This window comes from Salvelinus namaycush, chromosome 34, assembly GCF_016432855.1.
Source record: "Salvelinus namaycush isolate Seneca chromosome 34, SaNama_1.0, whole genome shotgun sequence".
Classification (NCBI taxonomy): Eukaryota; Metazoa; Chordata; class Actinopteri; order Salmoniformes; family Salmonidae; genus Salvelinus; species Salvelinus namaycush.
In genome coordinates, this window is record NC_052340.1 from 1,713,570 (window position 1) to 1,731,301 (window position 17,732).

The 17,732-nt window shown below is 43.2% G+C and overlaps 1 protein-coding gene across 1 annotated transcript in view; it reads left to right on the forward strand.

Annotated features, from left to right (window-relative positions):
* The window catches only part of LOC120028844 (diacylglycerol kinase delta-like), an 84,926-nt gene that overhangs the window by 24,862 nt on the left and 42,332 nt on the right, over positions 1-17,732 (forward strand). The window contains exons 4-5 of the mRNA XM_038974089.1: positions 11,592-11,696; positions 17,350-17,482. Coding sequence (XP_038830017.1) covers positions 11,592-11,696; positions 17,350-17,482 — 238 coding nt within the window. The remainder of the gene's footprint in view (positions 1-11,591; positions 11,697-17,349; positions 17,483-17,732) is intronic.

Sequence of the window (17,732 nt, forward strand, 5' to 3'; positions counted from 1 at the left end):
TACATACACGCTACTCTGCAATAGGGGTTATCACGGGTAAAAATAAGTTTTGAGTCTTGCAGTGTGTTTATAGGTTGCCTTTGGGGTCATTTCACCATAAAAAGGCAAAAGAAAGAGGATTTCGACACCCGCCATCTGATTTGTTCTGAAATGGTTTCTGTTGTTGGAAACAGATAAGTTTAGCATTCCTGCAAAATGATTTTGTTGAAGTATAATTTGATCTAAGAAATTAAGCTAATTGATGTCATCCAAATTGGTCATTTTTAATTTATAGGGTTCATATAATCAATAAATATAGTACCTAACATCCGATTTGGACCAAACTTTTTTCTATCAATGAGTTAGATGTGAGGAATACAAAGAAATTGTTAAAAGCCACCCACAGACCCCCCACTCCCCACGCCAATCCCACCCCAACAACAAGTATATAGTATCAATTCTCTGTTTGACAAGTAGAATAGAGCTGCAGATTAAATCATTTATGATGAAAGTGCACAGTGATGAGTTGGATGCTCATTTCCAATTCATATTGAGGGTTTTGTTCTGGTGACATGATGATTTGATGCTTGGCTGCCGTTTGACAAGTAAATAATCTCGCTCCTTTGTCCATAATAATCTGATCATGTAGGCTTATACCTGCACTGTATCTGCAGGTTTTTGGCTAGAGCGCACGTGCCAAGACCAGAGTGGGCACATTTGCTATATAACTCAACATGTTTTGTAACAAAACCATCAGTGGAGTTATATAATAATATGGAAACCCATTTAAAGTAAGATTCACCTATTTTGAATATCATATTGTTTTTGTGCATCTCTGAGGGATGTTCTATTGAGACCCTGGGTCATTTCATGTTTATCTGAGCTGGCAACAAACGCTGAGCCGGCAACAAACGCTGACACTACACATCCAAGTATATCTGACCAAATTATGAAAGACACAAATTGTAATTTTGAATTCCGTAAAGCGAGTGTGGAAGAGGTGAAACAATTATTGTTGTTGTCTATGAACAATGACAACAAGCTGCACAAGAACTCACTACTGTAATGGTCCAGGTTACAAAGTGGCTCAGTGACTCGTGTTTGCATCTCAATGTGAAAAAAACTGTTTGCATGTTCTTCACAAAGAGGGCAACAGACGCTACTGAGCCAGATGTCTATGTGTCAGGAGAGAAGCTCCAGGTGGTATCTGATTTTAAGTACCTTGGCATCATACTTGATTCCAACCTCTCTTTTAAAAAGCATGTGAAAAAGGTCATTCAAAAAACCAAATTCAACCTAGCTAATTTCCGATTTATACGAAATTGTTTGACTACAGAGGTAGCAAAACTGTACTTCAAATCTATGATACTCCCCCACTTAACATACTGCTTGACTAGTTGGACCCAAGCTTGCTGTACAACATTAAAACCTATTCAGTCTGTCTACAAACAGGCTCTCAAAATGCTTGATAGGAAGCCCAATAGCCATCATCACTGTTACATCCTCAGAAAGCATGAGATCCTGAGTTGGGAAAATCTTGTGCAATACACCAACGCATGTCTTGTATTCAAGATCCTAAATGGCCTGGCTCCCCCTCCACTCAGTATTTTTGTTAAACAGAAAACCCAAACATATGGCAGCAGATCCACAAGGTCTGCCATGAGAGGTGACTGTATAGTTCCCTTAAGGAAAAGCACTTTTAGTAAATCCACTTTCTCTGTGAGAGCTTCCCATGTCTGGAATACACTGCCATCAGACACACACAACTGCACCACATATCACACTTTCACAAAATGCATGAAGACATGGCTAAAGGTCAATCAGATTTGTGAACATAATCCCTAACTGTGTATTGCCGCTTTCCATGTTGTCTGTAGCTTGTGAGGTGTGGAAACACTTTGTTGCTTTTATGAATTTTGTCTTGCTGCTTTTTGTTCTATGTTGCTCTGTCTGTATGCTACGTCTTGCTTGTCCTATGTTGCTCTGTCTGTATGCTATGTTTTGCTTGTCCTATGTTGCTTTGCGTGTGCTCACTGCTCAATGATTGTCAATATTGTAATTGTTTTTAATAACCTGCCCTATGGACTGTGGTTGAAAATTAGCCGGCTGGCTAAAACCGGCACTTTAACTGAAACGTTGATTAATGTGCACTGTTCCTGTAAAAATAAAATAAACTCAAACAAGCCAACGGGGTCTGACAACTTGGATGGAAAATTACTGAATATAATAGCGGACAATATTGGCACTCCTATTTGCCATATCTTTAATTTAAGCCTACTAGAAAGTGTGTGCCCTCTGGCAAGGAGGGAAGCAAAAGTAATTCCGCTATCTAAGAATAGTAAAGCCCCCTTTACTGGCTCAAATATCCGACCAATCAGCCTGTTACCAACCTTTTAGTAATGTTCTTTTTTTTGACCAGATACAATGCTATTTTACAGTAAACAAATTGACACACTTATAGGGAAGGAAATTCAACAAGCACTTAAACAAATGACTGAGAGAAATTGATGAGAAAAATATTGTTGGGGCTGTTTTGTTCGACTTCAGTGTAGCTTTTGACATTATTGATCATAGTCTGCTGCTGAAAGAAGTGATGTGTTATGGCTTTACACCCCCTGCTATATTGTGGATAAAGAGTTACCTGTCTAACAGAACACAGAGGGTGTTCTTTAATGGAAGCCTGTCCAACATAATCCAGGTAGAATCAGGAATTCCCCAGGGTAGCTGTCTAGGCCCCTTACTTTTTTCAATCTTTACTACGGACATGTCACTGGCTTTGAGTAAAGCCAGTGTTTCTATGTATGCGGATGACTCAACACTATACACGTCAGCTACTACAGCAACTGAAATGACTGCAACACTTAACAAAGAGCTGCAGTTAGTTTCAGAATGGGTGGCACGGAATAAGTCAGTCTGAAATATAAAAAAAATGTAAAGCATTGTGTTTGGGACAAATCATTCACTAAACCCTAAACCTCAACTAAATCTTGTAATAAATAATGTGGAAATTGAGCAAGTTGAGGTGACTAAACTGCTTGGAGTAACTCTGGATTGTAAACTGTCTTGGTCAAAACATTGATACAAAAGTAGCTAATATCGGGAGAAGTCTGTCCATAATAAAGTGCAGCTCTGACTTCTTAACAGACTTCTTAACCTCTCTGGTGTAGGTGGGACACAATCGTCCCACCTGGCCAATAGCCAGGGAAAATACAGAGCGCCATATTCAAATAAAATGATATAAAAATCAAACTTTCATTAAATCACACATGTAAGATACCAAATTAAAGCTACACTCGTTGTGAATCCAGCCAACATGTCAGATTTCAAAAAGGCTTTTCGGCGAAAGTATAAGATGCTATTATCTGATGATAGCACAACAGTAAACAAAGAGAGTAGCATATTTCAACACTGCAGGCACGACACAAAACGCAGAAATAAAAATATAATTCTTACCTTTGACGAAATTCTTTTGTTGGCACTCCAATATGTCCCATAAACATCACAAATGGTCCTTTTGTTCGATTAATTCCGTTGATATATATCCAAAATGTCAATTTATTTGGCGCGTTTCATCCAGAAAAACACAGCTTCCAACTTGCGCAACGTCACTACAAAAGTTACATGTAAACTTTAACAAAACATTTCAAACTACTTTTGTAATACAACGTTAGGTATTTTTAAACGTTAATAATCGATCAATTTGAAGACGGGATGATCTGTGTTCAATACAAAAAGAAAACAAACTGACGCAACTTTTTTGGTAATGTGCCTCTCTCAAACAATTTACTTCAAGTGACCTTCCTTTACGATGGCCGTACTTCTTCATTACACAAAGGAATAACCTCAACCAATTTCCAAAGACTGGTGACATCCAGTGGAAGCGGTAGGAACTGCAAACAAGTCCCTTCGAAATCTGGTGTCCCAATGAAAACCCATTTGAAAAGGCAGTGACCTCAAAAAAATAAAAATTCTGAATGGTTTGTCCTCGGGGTTTTGCCTGCTACATAAATTCTGTTATGCTCACAGACATGATTCAAACAGTTTTAGAAACTTCAGAGTGTTTTCTATCCAAATCTACTAATAATATGCATATCTTATATTCTGGGGATGAGTAGAAGGAAGTTGAAATTGGGCACGCTATTTATCCAAAAGTGAAAATGCTGCCCCCTACCCCGAAGAAGTTAACAGCACTATCAACAAGGCAGGTCATACAGGTCCTAATTTAGTCACACCTGCACTACTGTACAGTCGTGTGGTCAGGTGCCACAGAGGGACTTAGGAAAATTGCAATTGGCTCAGAACAGGGCAGCAAGGCTGGCTCTTGGATGTACACAGAGAGCAAACATTAATAATATGCATGTGAATCTCTCATGGCTCAAAGTGGAAGAGAGATTGACTTCATCAGTACTTTTTTGTAAGAGGTTTTGACAAGCTGAATGCACCGAGCTGTCTGTTTTAAACAGCTCAGACACCCATGCATACCCCACAAGACATGCCATCAGTGGTCTCTTCACAGTCCCCTAGTCCAGAACAGACTATGGGAGGCGCACAGTACCACCTAGAGCCATGACTGCATGGAACTCTATTCCACATCAGGTAACTGATGCCAGCAGTGGAATCAGATTCAAATAACATATAAAAATACACCTTATGGAACAGCGGGGACTGTGAAGCAACATAAACATAGACACATGGATTTTGTGTTGTACATATATGGTAGTGGAGTGTGGGCATGTGGGCATGAGGGCATACACTTTGTGTGTTGTGAATTCTGTAATGAATGTATTGTAATGTTTTTAAAATTGTATTACTGTGTTAATTTTGCCAGATCCCAGGCAGAGTAGATGCTGCCTTGGCAGCAGCTAATGGGGATCCATAATAAATACAAATACTTATTGATGAAAAAGTTTGCATTTGAATCAGTGACCAGGTAAAATAGCCTAATTTCTCGGAGATCAAATTATATTTAAACCAAATAATGTTGCAGGAACGCTCATCTTATCTGTTTCTAACTACAGAAAAGATTTCAGAGCGATCTGAGATGGTGGGTGTCATGGCTTGATGAAATGACATGGAACAACCCTTTGGACTCATTTACATTTAATAACTGGGTGGGGCTGTGTTAGTCAGTGAGTATCCGGAAGTGGTGGCTTGTGTTTGTGTGTGTGTGTGTGTGTGCATGTCTGTGCATGCGTGATAGAGAATGTTGACAGTATGCGAATGCGTCCACAGAGCTGCATTTTCTGTGTTGAGGTTAATTCCTCCTGCTCTATTTTTATTGGTTTCTCACGCTGGCTGGAGTGGAGCTCTCCTAGTCTCTTGTTGATGACAACCCAAACCCAAGCAGACCTGGGTACAAATACTATTTGAAATAATTTCTAATACTTTAGTTTTGCTTGATTTAACTTGACTGCTGCAATGGAACCAATAGAATAGTCGCAAACTATCTGTCACTCCAGGAAGGCACTCCAGGAAGTCTAAAGCAAATACTCAAAGTATTTGGAAGATTTCAAATAGTATCTGAACCCAGGTCTGACCTCAGGCGAAGGTGGTCTTTCAGTTCCAGACAGCTAAATTAAGTACTTACCTTTCCCCGCCTCTCTCTCTGTGTTGTAAAGAGGGGCTGCTTTGTGGCCTTCAACAACCACACTCACACCCCTCTGTGGGATCGCCTTGACGACAGGAAGTTTATATATGTGAGTCAGAGAACAGAGGCAGGCGGATGGGGGAGGGGCCTGCACCACGGTTCCCTGCTCTCTCCCAGTAAGAAACCACTAAGTTGGCTAGGCTAACAGAGCTAACAGCCGAGTGGGGAGAGAAGGAAAACCCTCCTGGAACACCTTCCACTACAGGGATCCACAGAAGGAAATGACTGAGGGAATTCTGGGAATTCTCTACTGGCTAGAACACTCAGACTAGGGGAAAAAAGGGGGGAAAAGCCAGGCAGTAACGGAAGGTATCTGTTTCGGGACTCCGGAGTGAGAGGCTTCCTTGGGCCAGTTTTTAGATAAGATAGGAGAACTCTACGCCAGCCACGGAGAACTTGTCTGTCATTGCTTCGTCAGGAGGACTTCAGGAAAGGAGTGGGAGACTGCAGCCGGTAGAGCCAGTGACTTGCTGTCAAGGTGTAAAGAGGGATAGTACAGCTCCTAGACCTGGACCTGACCCATTCTCTCCCAACCCCAGACCAAATATAGCAGAGCACACTCAGCACAGTCTGGAGAAGAAGAGAGGAGAGGGGGAGAGAGAAGGAGAACCACCGGAGCCAAATTTGACTGGACTTCACGTTGGAAGTAAGGCAGAAGAATGTCAGGAATGAGAGTGTGTGTGTGGGGGAGAACAGAGACGTGTGTTAGTGGTGCGCGGGTCGGCTGTTTGTTCACCCTCACCTGCCTTCAATTGCTAATAACCCATCTGCAACCGCCCGACTATGTGATAAAGTGAAAAATCTGTGGCTGAAGGGTGGGAGGGTGGGTGGCGGGCGGTTGTATAAAGAGAAACAATACTTGAAAAAAACATACCTTTATAATTATTGTTCAATTTCTATAGGCTACATGTAGTTTTTTTTCTCTATTTTAGGCTCTCTGGTATTAGTGCATGAGCCTAAGCTTTCGGGCTTAACTGTACCAAATAGCCTACATCGCCAAATAATAAAAAAGTCAGTCCACGGAGGCAAAAAGGACATTGTCGAAATGTTATTCAATAAGACGAAAGCTGCGAAAGTAAAGTTGAAAAAAAGAGAAGGGAGGGCCAGAAAAGTACTGTTTGGGAAATATTTGGTGAAGTGGTAAAAAAGGATCATGTGTGATGTCGACAGTCACAAGACGGGACTTCAAATAGGCCTATGGCATGTCAATGGAACTGTAGCCTACTGTTTAGATGGGTTAAATGGAAACTGAAATCTGGACGGGCTCCTGAGTGGCTCAGCGGTCTAAAGCAGTGCATCTCAGTGCTAGAGGCGTCACTACAGACACTGGTTCGACTCCAGGCTGTATCACAACTGGCCGTGATTGGGAGTCCCATAGGGCGGCTCACATTTGGCCCAGCGTTGTCCGGGTTAGGGTTTGGCCGGGGTAGGCCGTCATTGTAAATAATAATTTGTTCTTAACTGACTTGCCTAGTTAAATAAAATAGCAATTACAAAAATGGACTGTAGGTCTATCACCTCTCAAATAGCCTTAATATTAACTCCTGCAGAATTAAGCATTTCTTGCAGTAAAATGGGCAAAATTTGGACTTGGGAACAGGAGTGGAGAAACATGATTTCTTTCTTTCTGCATCTTGAGAGAACGCAATGCTCAGTTAGATACCATCTGTAGATGTGCTGTCTTCATCATAAAAGCATCACAAAAGCTGATTTAGTATTTCAACCTTATAAAATATGCATCGAAGACAAACTAAAATCTTATGAGAAACACGTGGGCTAGTTTTCACAGCTTTCTTTTCCCTTACAACCGGTCAAACTGATGTCATTTGGACATTTTGTACAGAAAATCTTTCCCGGTTTTTTTGTGTGTTTTTTTTTTGTTGCTTTATTGTATTTTCTACCAAGTTCCTAAATGTCTTTGCTCTGCAAAAGATAACAGAGAACTTTACCGATGTCAACTAGATTGAAGCGTTCATTCTATCGATCTATTACATTATTCCGGTGAGAAAGGGTTTATTTAGTCTTCTAGGGCAGCATATAATGACAAAGGATAAGTTACATAATAATTATAGACAAGTTGACTAACAAATAGCCTACCAAAATGTCTGAAATTATAAGCAGAAACATATCTAAAATCAGGCACAAAACAAAATCCTGCACCCTGTCAAATCATTCTGCAGTCTTTGACTGTAGACTATAGAGCATTTTCTATATTTGCCCCAACAGATCCACAGATCCCTTGTTACCGGCCCGTCAGGAAGTTCAGGATCCAGTTGCAGAGAGAGGTGTTTAGTCCCAGGGTTCTTAGCTTAGTGATGAGCTTTGAGGGCACTATGGTGTTGAACGCTGAGCTGTAGTCAGTGAATAGTAGTCGCACATAGGTGTTCCATTTGTCCAGGTGGGAAAGGGCAGTGTGGGAGTGCAATAGAGATTGCGTCATCTGTCGATCTGTTGGGGTGGTATGAAAATTCTGGGATAATGGTGATGTGAGCCATCACCAGCCTTTCAAAGCACTTCATGGCTACAGACGTGAGTGCTACGGGTCGTTAGTCATTTAGGCAGGTTACCTGCCTCTTGGGCACAGGGACTATGGTGGTCTGCTTGAAACATGTTGGTATTACAGACTCAGTCAGGGAGAGGTTGAAAATGTCAGTGAAAACACTTGCCAGTTGGTTAGCGCATGCTCGGAGTACACGTCCTGGTAATCTGTCTGGCCCTGCGGCCTTGAGAATGTTGACCTGTTTTCAAGGTCTTACTCACATCGGCTACGGAGAGCGTGATCACACAATCGTCCGGCACAGCTAATGCTCTCATGCGTGTTTCAGTATTATTTGCCTCGAAGCGAGCATAGAAGTAATTTAGCTTGTCTGGTAGGCCCGTGTCACTGGGCAGCTCGCGGCTGCGCTTCCTTTTTGTAGTTTGTAATAGTTTGCAAGCCCTGCCACATACGACAGGCGTCAGAGCCGGTGTGGTGCGATGGGATCTTAGACCTGTATTGATGCTTTGCCTGTTAGATGGTTCGTCTGAGAGCATAGCGGGATTTCTTATAAGCTTCCGGGTTGGAGTCCCGCTCCTTGAAAGCGGCAGCTCTACCCTTTAGCTCAGTACGGATGTTGCCTATAATCCATGGCTTCTGGTCGTGGTATGTACGTACAGTCACTGTGGTGACGACGTCATCGATGCACTTATTGATGAAGCCAGTGACTGATGTGGTGTACTCCTCAATGCCATCGGAAGAATCCCGGAACATATTCCAGTCTGTGCCAGCAAAACAGTCCTGTAGCTTAGCATCTGCTTCACCTGACCACTTTTTTATTGACAGAGTCATTGGTGCTTCCTGCTTTAGTTATTGTTTGTTAGCAGGAATCAGGAGGATAGAATTATGGTCAGATTTGCCAAATGGAGGGCGAGGGAGAGCTTTGTATGTGTCTCTGTGTGTGAAGTAAAGGTGGTCTAGAGTTTTTTCCCTCTGATTTGCCAAATGGAGGGCGAGGGAGAGCTTTGTATGTGTCTCTGTGTGTGAAGTAAAGGTGGTCTAGAGTTTTTTCCCTCTGGATGTTGCACAGTTTGCTTATGGCCCAATACCGCTCATTGAGTGTGATCTTAGTGCCAGCATCGGTTTGTGGTGGTAAATAGACAGCAACATAGAATATAGATAAACTCTCTTGGTAAATAGTGTGGTCTACAGCTTATCATGAGATACTCTACCTCAGGCGAGCAAACCTTGAGACTTCCTTAGATATCATGCACTAGCTGTTCTTTACAAATATACATAGACCGCCACCCCTTGTCTTACCAGAGGCTACTGTTCTATCCTGCTGATACATTGTATAACCCGCCAACTGTATGCTATTCATGTCATCGTTCAGCCACGACTCGGTAAAACATAAGCTTATTACAGTTTTTAATGTCCTGTTGGTAGGATATACCTGCTTGTAGTTCGTGTTTTTTTATTATTCAATGATTGTACGTTGGCTAATAGGACCGATGGTAATGGTAAATTACTCCCTCGCCGCCGGATCCTTACAAGGCACCTTGACCTTCGTCCTCGATGTCTCCATCTCTTTCTCCTGCGAATGACGGGATAAGGGCCTTGTTGGTTGTCTGGAGTAAATGTCTCTCGTCCGACTCCTTAAAGATAAAGTTGTCTTTCAGTACGAGGTGAGTAATCGCTGTCCTGATTTCTAGAAGTTATTTTCGGTCATAAAATGTGGCAGAAACATTATGTACAAAATTAGGAGACCGTAAAACGTTAGCCATTCTCTCCGGTGCCATCATCATCATCATTAGTCTACTTGCCGCTGAAAAACATCCCCATAGCATGGTGCTGCCACCACCTCGCTTCACCATAGGGATGGTGCCAGGTTTCCTCCAGACGTGATGCTTGGCATTCAGGCCAAAGAGTTCAATTTTAGTTTCATCAGACCAGATAATCTTGTTTCTCATTGTCTGAGAGTCCTTTAAGTGCCTTTTGGCAAACTCCAAGCGGGCTGTCATGTGCCTTTTACTGAGGAGTGGCTTCCATCTGGCCACTCTACCATAAAGGCCTGATTGGTGGAGTGCTGCAGAGATGGTTGTCCTTCTGGAAGGTTCTCCCATCTTCACAGAGGAACTCTGGAGCTCTGTCAGAGTGACCTTCGGGTTCTTGGTCACCTCCCTGACCAAGGCCCTTCTCCCCGATTGCTCAGTTTGGCCGGGCAGCCAGCTTTAGGAAGAGTGTAGGTGGTTCCAATCTTCTTCCATTTAGGAATGATGGATGCCACTGTGAGCTTGGGGACCTTCATTGCTGCAGACATTTTTTGGTACCCTTCCCCAGACCTGTGCCTCGACACAATCCTGTCTCGGAGCTCTACCGACAATTCCTTCGACCTCATGGCTTGGTTTTTGCTCAGACATGCTTTGTAAACTGTGGGACTTTATATAGACGGGTGTGTGCCTTTCCAAATCATGCCCAATCAATTGAATTTACCACAGGTGGACTCTAACCAAGTTGTAGAAACATCTCAAGGATGATAAATCAGGATGATAAATCGACACAGGTTGCACCAGAGCTCAACTGGTCTGAATACTTATGTAAAAAAGAAAAATTATTTTTTCCTTTGTCATTATGGGGTATAGTGTGTAGAATGATGAGGGGGAAAAATATTTTATCCAGTTTAGAATAAGGCTGTAACGTAACAAAATGTGGGAAAAGGGAAGGGGCCAAGAATACTTTCCGAATGCACTGTATACCAAAATTGGCTTTATACCTGTTCAAACAACACACTCCAGGTGGCAGTATGCACCCTTTCAGTTTGTATACCAACTCATAGAAGAAGAAATGGACTACTTTAAAATGGAGATGGCCTCAATGGCCCCCCATGGTGTCACAGATGCCATAATGCGACAGATGCAAAGAGGAGAAGTCTTACTAAGTCTATAGTGTGTGTGTGTGTGGGTGGATGGGCCATCTTAAGTGCGTGCGTGTTTGCGGTGCTGGTCTCTGGGAGAGAGGAAAGGCGTGCGACTATTTTTATCCATCTGGGAACAGGAGCCCCTTTGTGAAGAAGCTGTGGAGGAAAGGAAATGGACGTCCGCTCTGTGGAAATAGCGCTACTTACCCACATTCATCCACAACCTCTGACCCAATCAATCTATCAATACATACACATAAGCACAGACTCACAACTTTTCCAAAAAGTACAGTCGTACATCTAATAAAGCTGATACACAATACACAGGCACGTTCACCCTCACACACATCTTTGTGTCACATTTGTGCACACACACAGACTCAAGTTGGCCCATCAACTCAGTCACAGTGCCAAAGCATGGGACTGGATGTGCTTCCTCTGTTTGTATTCCTGGCCACATGGCATTGCACAACCCCTGGTTTCATTTCTCTGAGCACTTGGTATGTCTTGCGCTCTCTCCCTCTCTTTCTGTCAAGTGATATTTGTCTTGTCCTCTCTCTCTCTCTGTGTAGATCATCACTCCTTGTCGCCGGCTGATTCTGTGTGCGGAGAACAGGAAAGAGATGGAGGACTGGATGGCAGCCCTGAAGAGCGTTCAGAACAGAGAACACTTTGAGGTGAGGGCAAGGTCACAGAGTCCAGGGGTCAGGGTTCACTCTTCTCTACCTCTCTTCTCATCCAATCCCAGGGTAAGTCCCAATCATCTCTCCTTCCTCTTGAAGTGTGCACTCATTCACCACTCCCCACAAATGGAAAGCATTGGATTGGTGTAGACATGGGCTGGAGGGAGATTCCATGTACTAGTCATTTCCTTCCAAATCCCTGAAGGTATGTGAACACGATGCACACTTTGGGAAAGCAGATATACCTGGGACCCCCCCCCCCCCCCCCACAAAAAAGAAATTTGAATGCTGGACTCTACTCTCCTAGCCTAGACACTTCTGTGGAAGGAAAGGAGAAGCGGTGTACCTAGTCAGTTGTCCAACTGAATGTATTCAACTGAAATGTGTCTTCTGGGAAAGGATACATACGGCAGGTATAAGTAATATGGTAATAGCTCCGATTTGACCTTAGTAGGTTACAGTGGTTCTTTCTTTTAAAAGTTTTGAGCTCATGCCGCGACCGTTAGTGGTGGATGGTGGCATTCTGTCATTGCACCACCCTATCACAAGGACGAGTTAGAATGCTAATCTATCGGTAGTCTAAACTGTGGCACAAATGGACTATCTTTTTGTAAGTTAATGGAGGTGTTTTCAGTCTGAGAGTCTCTCTTCTCTGGCTCTAGAGTCCTGCATCAGGGAACAACAACAAACTTTCGGTGGTCCTGTAGTTAAGAGAGAACTTGGGTAAATACAATGGGGGAATATCAATTGACATGTGGATTTTTGAAAAATAGGCACTGGGGGCTTTTGGTTTCTCTCCCTCTAAAAACAGAAATAAATAATTCTAAATAACAAACTGGCTTTATTTATAGATTTTTTTTTAGACTTACTATATAACGTATTGGATCACAAAAAAATACAACTTTTCCATTAGCGTGTAATTTACCAATAAAGTGGACTGACGGGGATGTGGACGTACTCGGTATACATATCCGAAAGAAAGAAATGATCTCACTCCAGTACATTTAATAGAAAGTTGTCAAAAATAGTTAGATATTGCTACCATGGACAGGAAAATAGCTGTCTATTTTGTGGCTGTTTAACAGTCTGATAGAAGCTGTTTTTCAGTCTCTCGGTCCCTGCTTTGATGCACCTGTACTGACCTCGCCTTCTGGATGATAGCGGGGTGAACAGGCAGTGGCTCGGGTGGTTGTTGTACTTGATGATCTTTATGGCATTCCTGTGACATCGGGTGGTGTAGGTGTCCTGGAGGGCAGGTAGTTTGCCCCTGGTGATGCGTTGTGCAGACCTCACTACCTTCTGGAGAGCCTTACAGTTGTGGGCGGAGCAGTTGCCGTACCAGACGGTGATGCAGCCCGACAGGATGCTCTCGATTGAGCTGCTGTGCCTTCTTCACCACGTTGTCTGTGTGGGTGGACCAATTCAGTTTGTCCGTGATGTGTACGCCGAGGAACTTAAAACTTACTACCCTCTCCACTACTCTCCCGTCGATGTGGATAGGGGGGGGGGGCTCCCTCTGCTGTTTCCTGAAGTCTACGATCATCTCCTTTGTTTTGTTGACGTTGAGTGTGAGGTTATTTTCCTGACACCACACTCCGAGGGCCCTCACCACCTCCCTGTAGGCCGTCTCGTCATTGTTGGTAATCAAGCCTACCACTGTAGTGTCGTCTGCAAACTTGATGATTGAGTTGGAGGCGTGCATGGCCACGCAGTCGTGGGTGAACAGGGAGTACAGGAGAGGGCTCAGAACGCACCCCTGTGGGGCCCCAGTGTTGAGGATCAGCGGGGTGGAGATGTTGTTACCTACCCTCACCACCTGGGGGCGGCCCGTCAGGAAGTCCAGGACCCAGTTGCACAGGGCGGGGTCGAGACCCAGGATCTCGAGCTTGATGACGAGTTTGGAGGGTACTATGGTGTTAAATGCTGAGTTGTAGTTGATGAACAGCATTCTCACATAGGTATTCCTCTTGTCCAGATGGGTTAGTGCAGTGTGGTTGTGATTGCGTCGTCTGTGGACCTATTGGGGCGGTAAGCAAATTGGAGTGGGTCTAGGGTGTCAGGTAGGGTGTTTCGGTGATATGGTCCTTGACTAGTCTCTCAAAGCACTTCATGATGACGGAAGTGAGTGCTACGGGGCTGTAGTCGTTTAGCTCAGTTACCTTAGCTTTCTTGGGAACAGGAACAATGGTGGCCCTCTTGAAGAATGTGGGAACAGCAGACTGGGATAAGGATTGATTGAATATGTCCGTAAACACACCAGCCAGCTGGTCTGCGCATGCTCTGAGGATGCGGCTGGGGATGCCGTCTGGGCCTGCAGCCTTGCGAGGGTTAACACGTTTAAATGTTTTACTCACGTCGGCTGCAGTGAAGGAGAGTCCGCAGGTTTTGGTAGTGGGCCGTGTCAGTGGCACTGTATTGTCCTCAAAGCGAGCAAAGAAGTTGTTTAGTCTGTCTGGGAGCAAGACAACCTGGTCCGCGGCGGGGCTGGTTTTCTTTTTGTAATCTGTGATTGACTGTAGACCCTGCCACATACCTCTTGTGTCTGAGCCGTTGAATTGCGACTCTACTTTGTCTCTATACTGACGCTTAGCTTGTTTGATTGTCTTGCGGAGGGAATGGCTACACTGTTTGTATTCGGTCATGTTTCCGGTCACCTTGCCCTGGTTAAAAGCAGTGGTTCGCGCGAATGCTGCCATCAATCCACGGTTTCTGTTTTGGGAATGTTTTAATAGTTGCTGTGGGTACGACATCGCCGATGCACTTGCTAATAAATTCACTCACCGAATCAGCGTATTCGACAATGTTGTTGTTTGACGCAATGCGGAACATATCCCAATCCATGTGATCGAAGCAATCTTGAAGCGTGGAATCAGATTGGTCGGACCAGGACCAAAACATTGACAGCTGTGCCATTTATAATTTGCAAAATAGTTGGGAAGAGATTTTTGATGTACCGATTCCATGGCACATGGTTTATGAATTGACACGCAATTTCCCGTTCCTCTTAAAAGCCCTAATCTGCTCACTTAAAGGAATAGAGATCCTGGTCATTGTTGTAGCATAGTCAAAGTGAGGACAATCAGCGATCTGTATACTTATGGCCTATTGTAAGCTGGAGTCACACCTTTCCAGTACTCCTCACCCCGCCCCAAACTCCACCCTTAACACAGTTACCATAAAAAAACAAGCTGTTTATCTAAAAATAAAAATAAATGACATTGCGACCAAAGAGAACAGATTAAATGGACATAGTTTTCATCAAGCCAGCTTTTTTCTATGGTGCTACCCGTTCCAGGGTTAGGACTGTAACCACCAGAGGACTTGAAAATGAGATTGTGAACTCTGCAAATAACGTTTCCACTATGAGAATGGTAAATTACTGTAATTAATACATTCAGTCAATAGATTGGACTACAAAAGAAGCCATCCACCCATGATGGGCTATTAGCAGGACAAAAGACTCTTGCCAAGGAGGGTAGGGAAGGAGGGTAAGGGGAGCATTGTATTTAAAGACACTGCACAGTAGCCTAATAAACATCCATTTTGAAATAGTAAAAAAAAAAAAAGAATTCAGTAACATATTTCTACCACGTTAGATGCTGTGTTTTTGGTTGATGGTCAATATTAAAAACAGTCAAATGCATTCTCTCTGTCGCCCACACGCACTTTACACATTTGGATAATAAAGCATTTAAAGGCTGACATTGGTTGATTTTAATACTTCTGATAGCCAAAATTGTAACTCCACCCATAACTTTTTGACTTTTTAACATTCCCAGAAGGAAGATTATTATAACCTACTGCAGGCCTATGGGTTTAACCTTCTGAATTAATGATTATATTGAAGATCGAAGCGAATGAGTTAATGAGTTCCCGAGAGCCGATCTGTTATCCAACGATTATTATTATTATTAACCCTGCATTATAATTATATAAAAGCCTCTTAGATATTCTCTGTAAGGTTTTACATTTCTAAGTCAATATCACACACCAGTTTTGCCATAATGAAAAATGCCCCTTAAATATTAATTTAGAATCCTCCAATCCTCTAAATTGAATTAGATCTACAGTGCCTTTCCATAAGTCCACTCAAGTTTCTTCAACTGTCTTCCGACTGTGATTAGAGCGATGTTGATGTTGTGCCGTGATGCCAGCAGATTCCAGATTGCCTTTGCCAATCGCTCATCATCTTCAATCATCAGTGAGTCAATGGCTTGAATAGTCTCGCTGGAAATGTAATTTGATGTAAAAATGTACAGCATACAGTAAAGACCAGCAGTCAATTTATTTCAGCATTATTTTTAGCATTATTCGGCCTACTTTACTGTATTGTAGCCTACTGTAACTGTTCATTTTCCTGGGCTTTCGAGTTCGGTGTAACACGGGGGAATAGCACTGTCCGTGACCATAATCCCCAAGTCTAACAGTATTTTACTGACATGTTTAATTATTCAAGGGTCCTTTCTCTTCTCTGTGCTGGAGTTCTTTTAAGAATACAAAAGAATCCATCCAGCCTTGATAGGCTAGCAGCAGGACAATAGACTTACCGAGTCCACCAAACGCATTGTTTTCTAACCACATCTGGATGGATACATAACGAATTACTATGGGAATAAATGTCACTGAATGACAGAAGTATTGCAATAAAGTAGGCAATAAAGTCATCCAATTGTTATAATAGGATTTGAAGCAATTGCCTACCCGAGTGTGGTCAACTATTTCAGCACCGTTTTGCGCTGCTTTGAGACAAGAATGGACTGGTCTTGATAAATCAATGAGATTGTTATTTTCACTGAATCTCCTTTGGGTATTGGTTAGCCTAAAATTAGGGTGTGGAAATGTTATGATTATTTTGCTCTTCACTCGCAGTCACTTAGTAGCCTACTCCCGACCGGTCACGTTGTACAGCTCCATATTTTCCTAACTGAAACCCTGAGCGTTTCATTTTTCTTGGAATAATATTAATCAAATTAATTAAGCTACATTTCTTAAAATCAATCCCATATACTATGTCTTTACAAAAAAAAGGTTTTAAATTCTCTAGTACAGCCAATATTGAAAACAGTCAAATGCTTCTCAAAGATGCCCTCTGGTGGTCAAACTAGCACTAACTAGCATTAATGGCAACAATGGCTGACACTTAAATAACGTGCCATAGAATTCTGTGGCAGCCCGCAAGCTGTGCTGCAGTACGACGCAACTTTTAAAGGAACACTGTAGTTTCGCCGTATACATTTATTAGCAAGGCAATAACGATATCTACGCTAATGTCTGCACTGGGTTTCTTGACCCTGATCCTGTTGGTCTGACAGGGGTGCACGTTTTTGTTATAGCCCAACACTAACACACCTGATTTCAACTTCTGAAGCCTTTGATTAGTTGAATCAAGTGTAGCCTATTAGTGGTGGGTAAAGAAGATGAACAGAAATCCTATCCTCTGTGGGTCCCCAGGATCAGGCCTGCATCCAAAATGGGACCCTATTTCCTATAAAGTGCACTACTTTTGACCAGGGCCCATAGGGCTCTGTATAGGGTGCCATTTGGGATGCATAACAGGATGAAGAAATCCTGAAATGAGTAGTGGTTATTAACGGGGACGATTTAGGGCTTATTTTCCCCTCTCTCGTCTCCTCTGTTCCCCTCCCAGTCCACCCAGTATAGCATGGATCACTTCTCTGGGATGCATAACTGGTACGCCTGCTCCCATGCCCGGCCCACCTACTGCAACGTGTGCCGCGAGGCCCTGTCCGGAGTCACCTCGCACGGACTGTCCTGTGAAGGTACGTACCTCTCTGTACACATACACACTGCCCTGGCTATATGCCAGCTAAAGGATCTTCACGGATCCACCTGTACCTGAATACCTGAGACCCAATCCGACCCGAGCGGGTCCGGATCCACGGGTTCGATCTGATATGATTGTCATGGATCTTGGGTATTGTGTAATGTTAACTGACTTGTCTGGAAGATTGGAACGCGAATGGAGACACCATGCGCGAGACCGTGCACACGAAAGAGAGACTGGTGGAA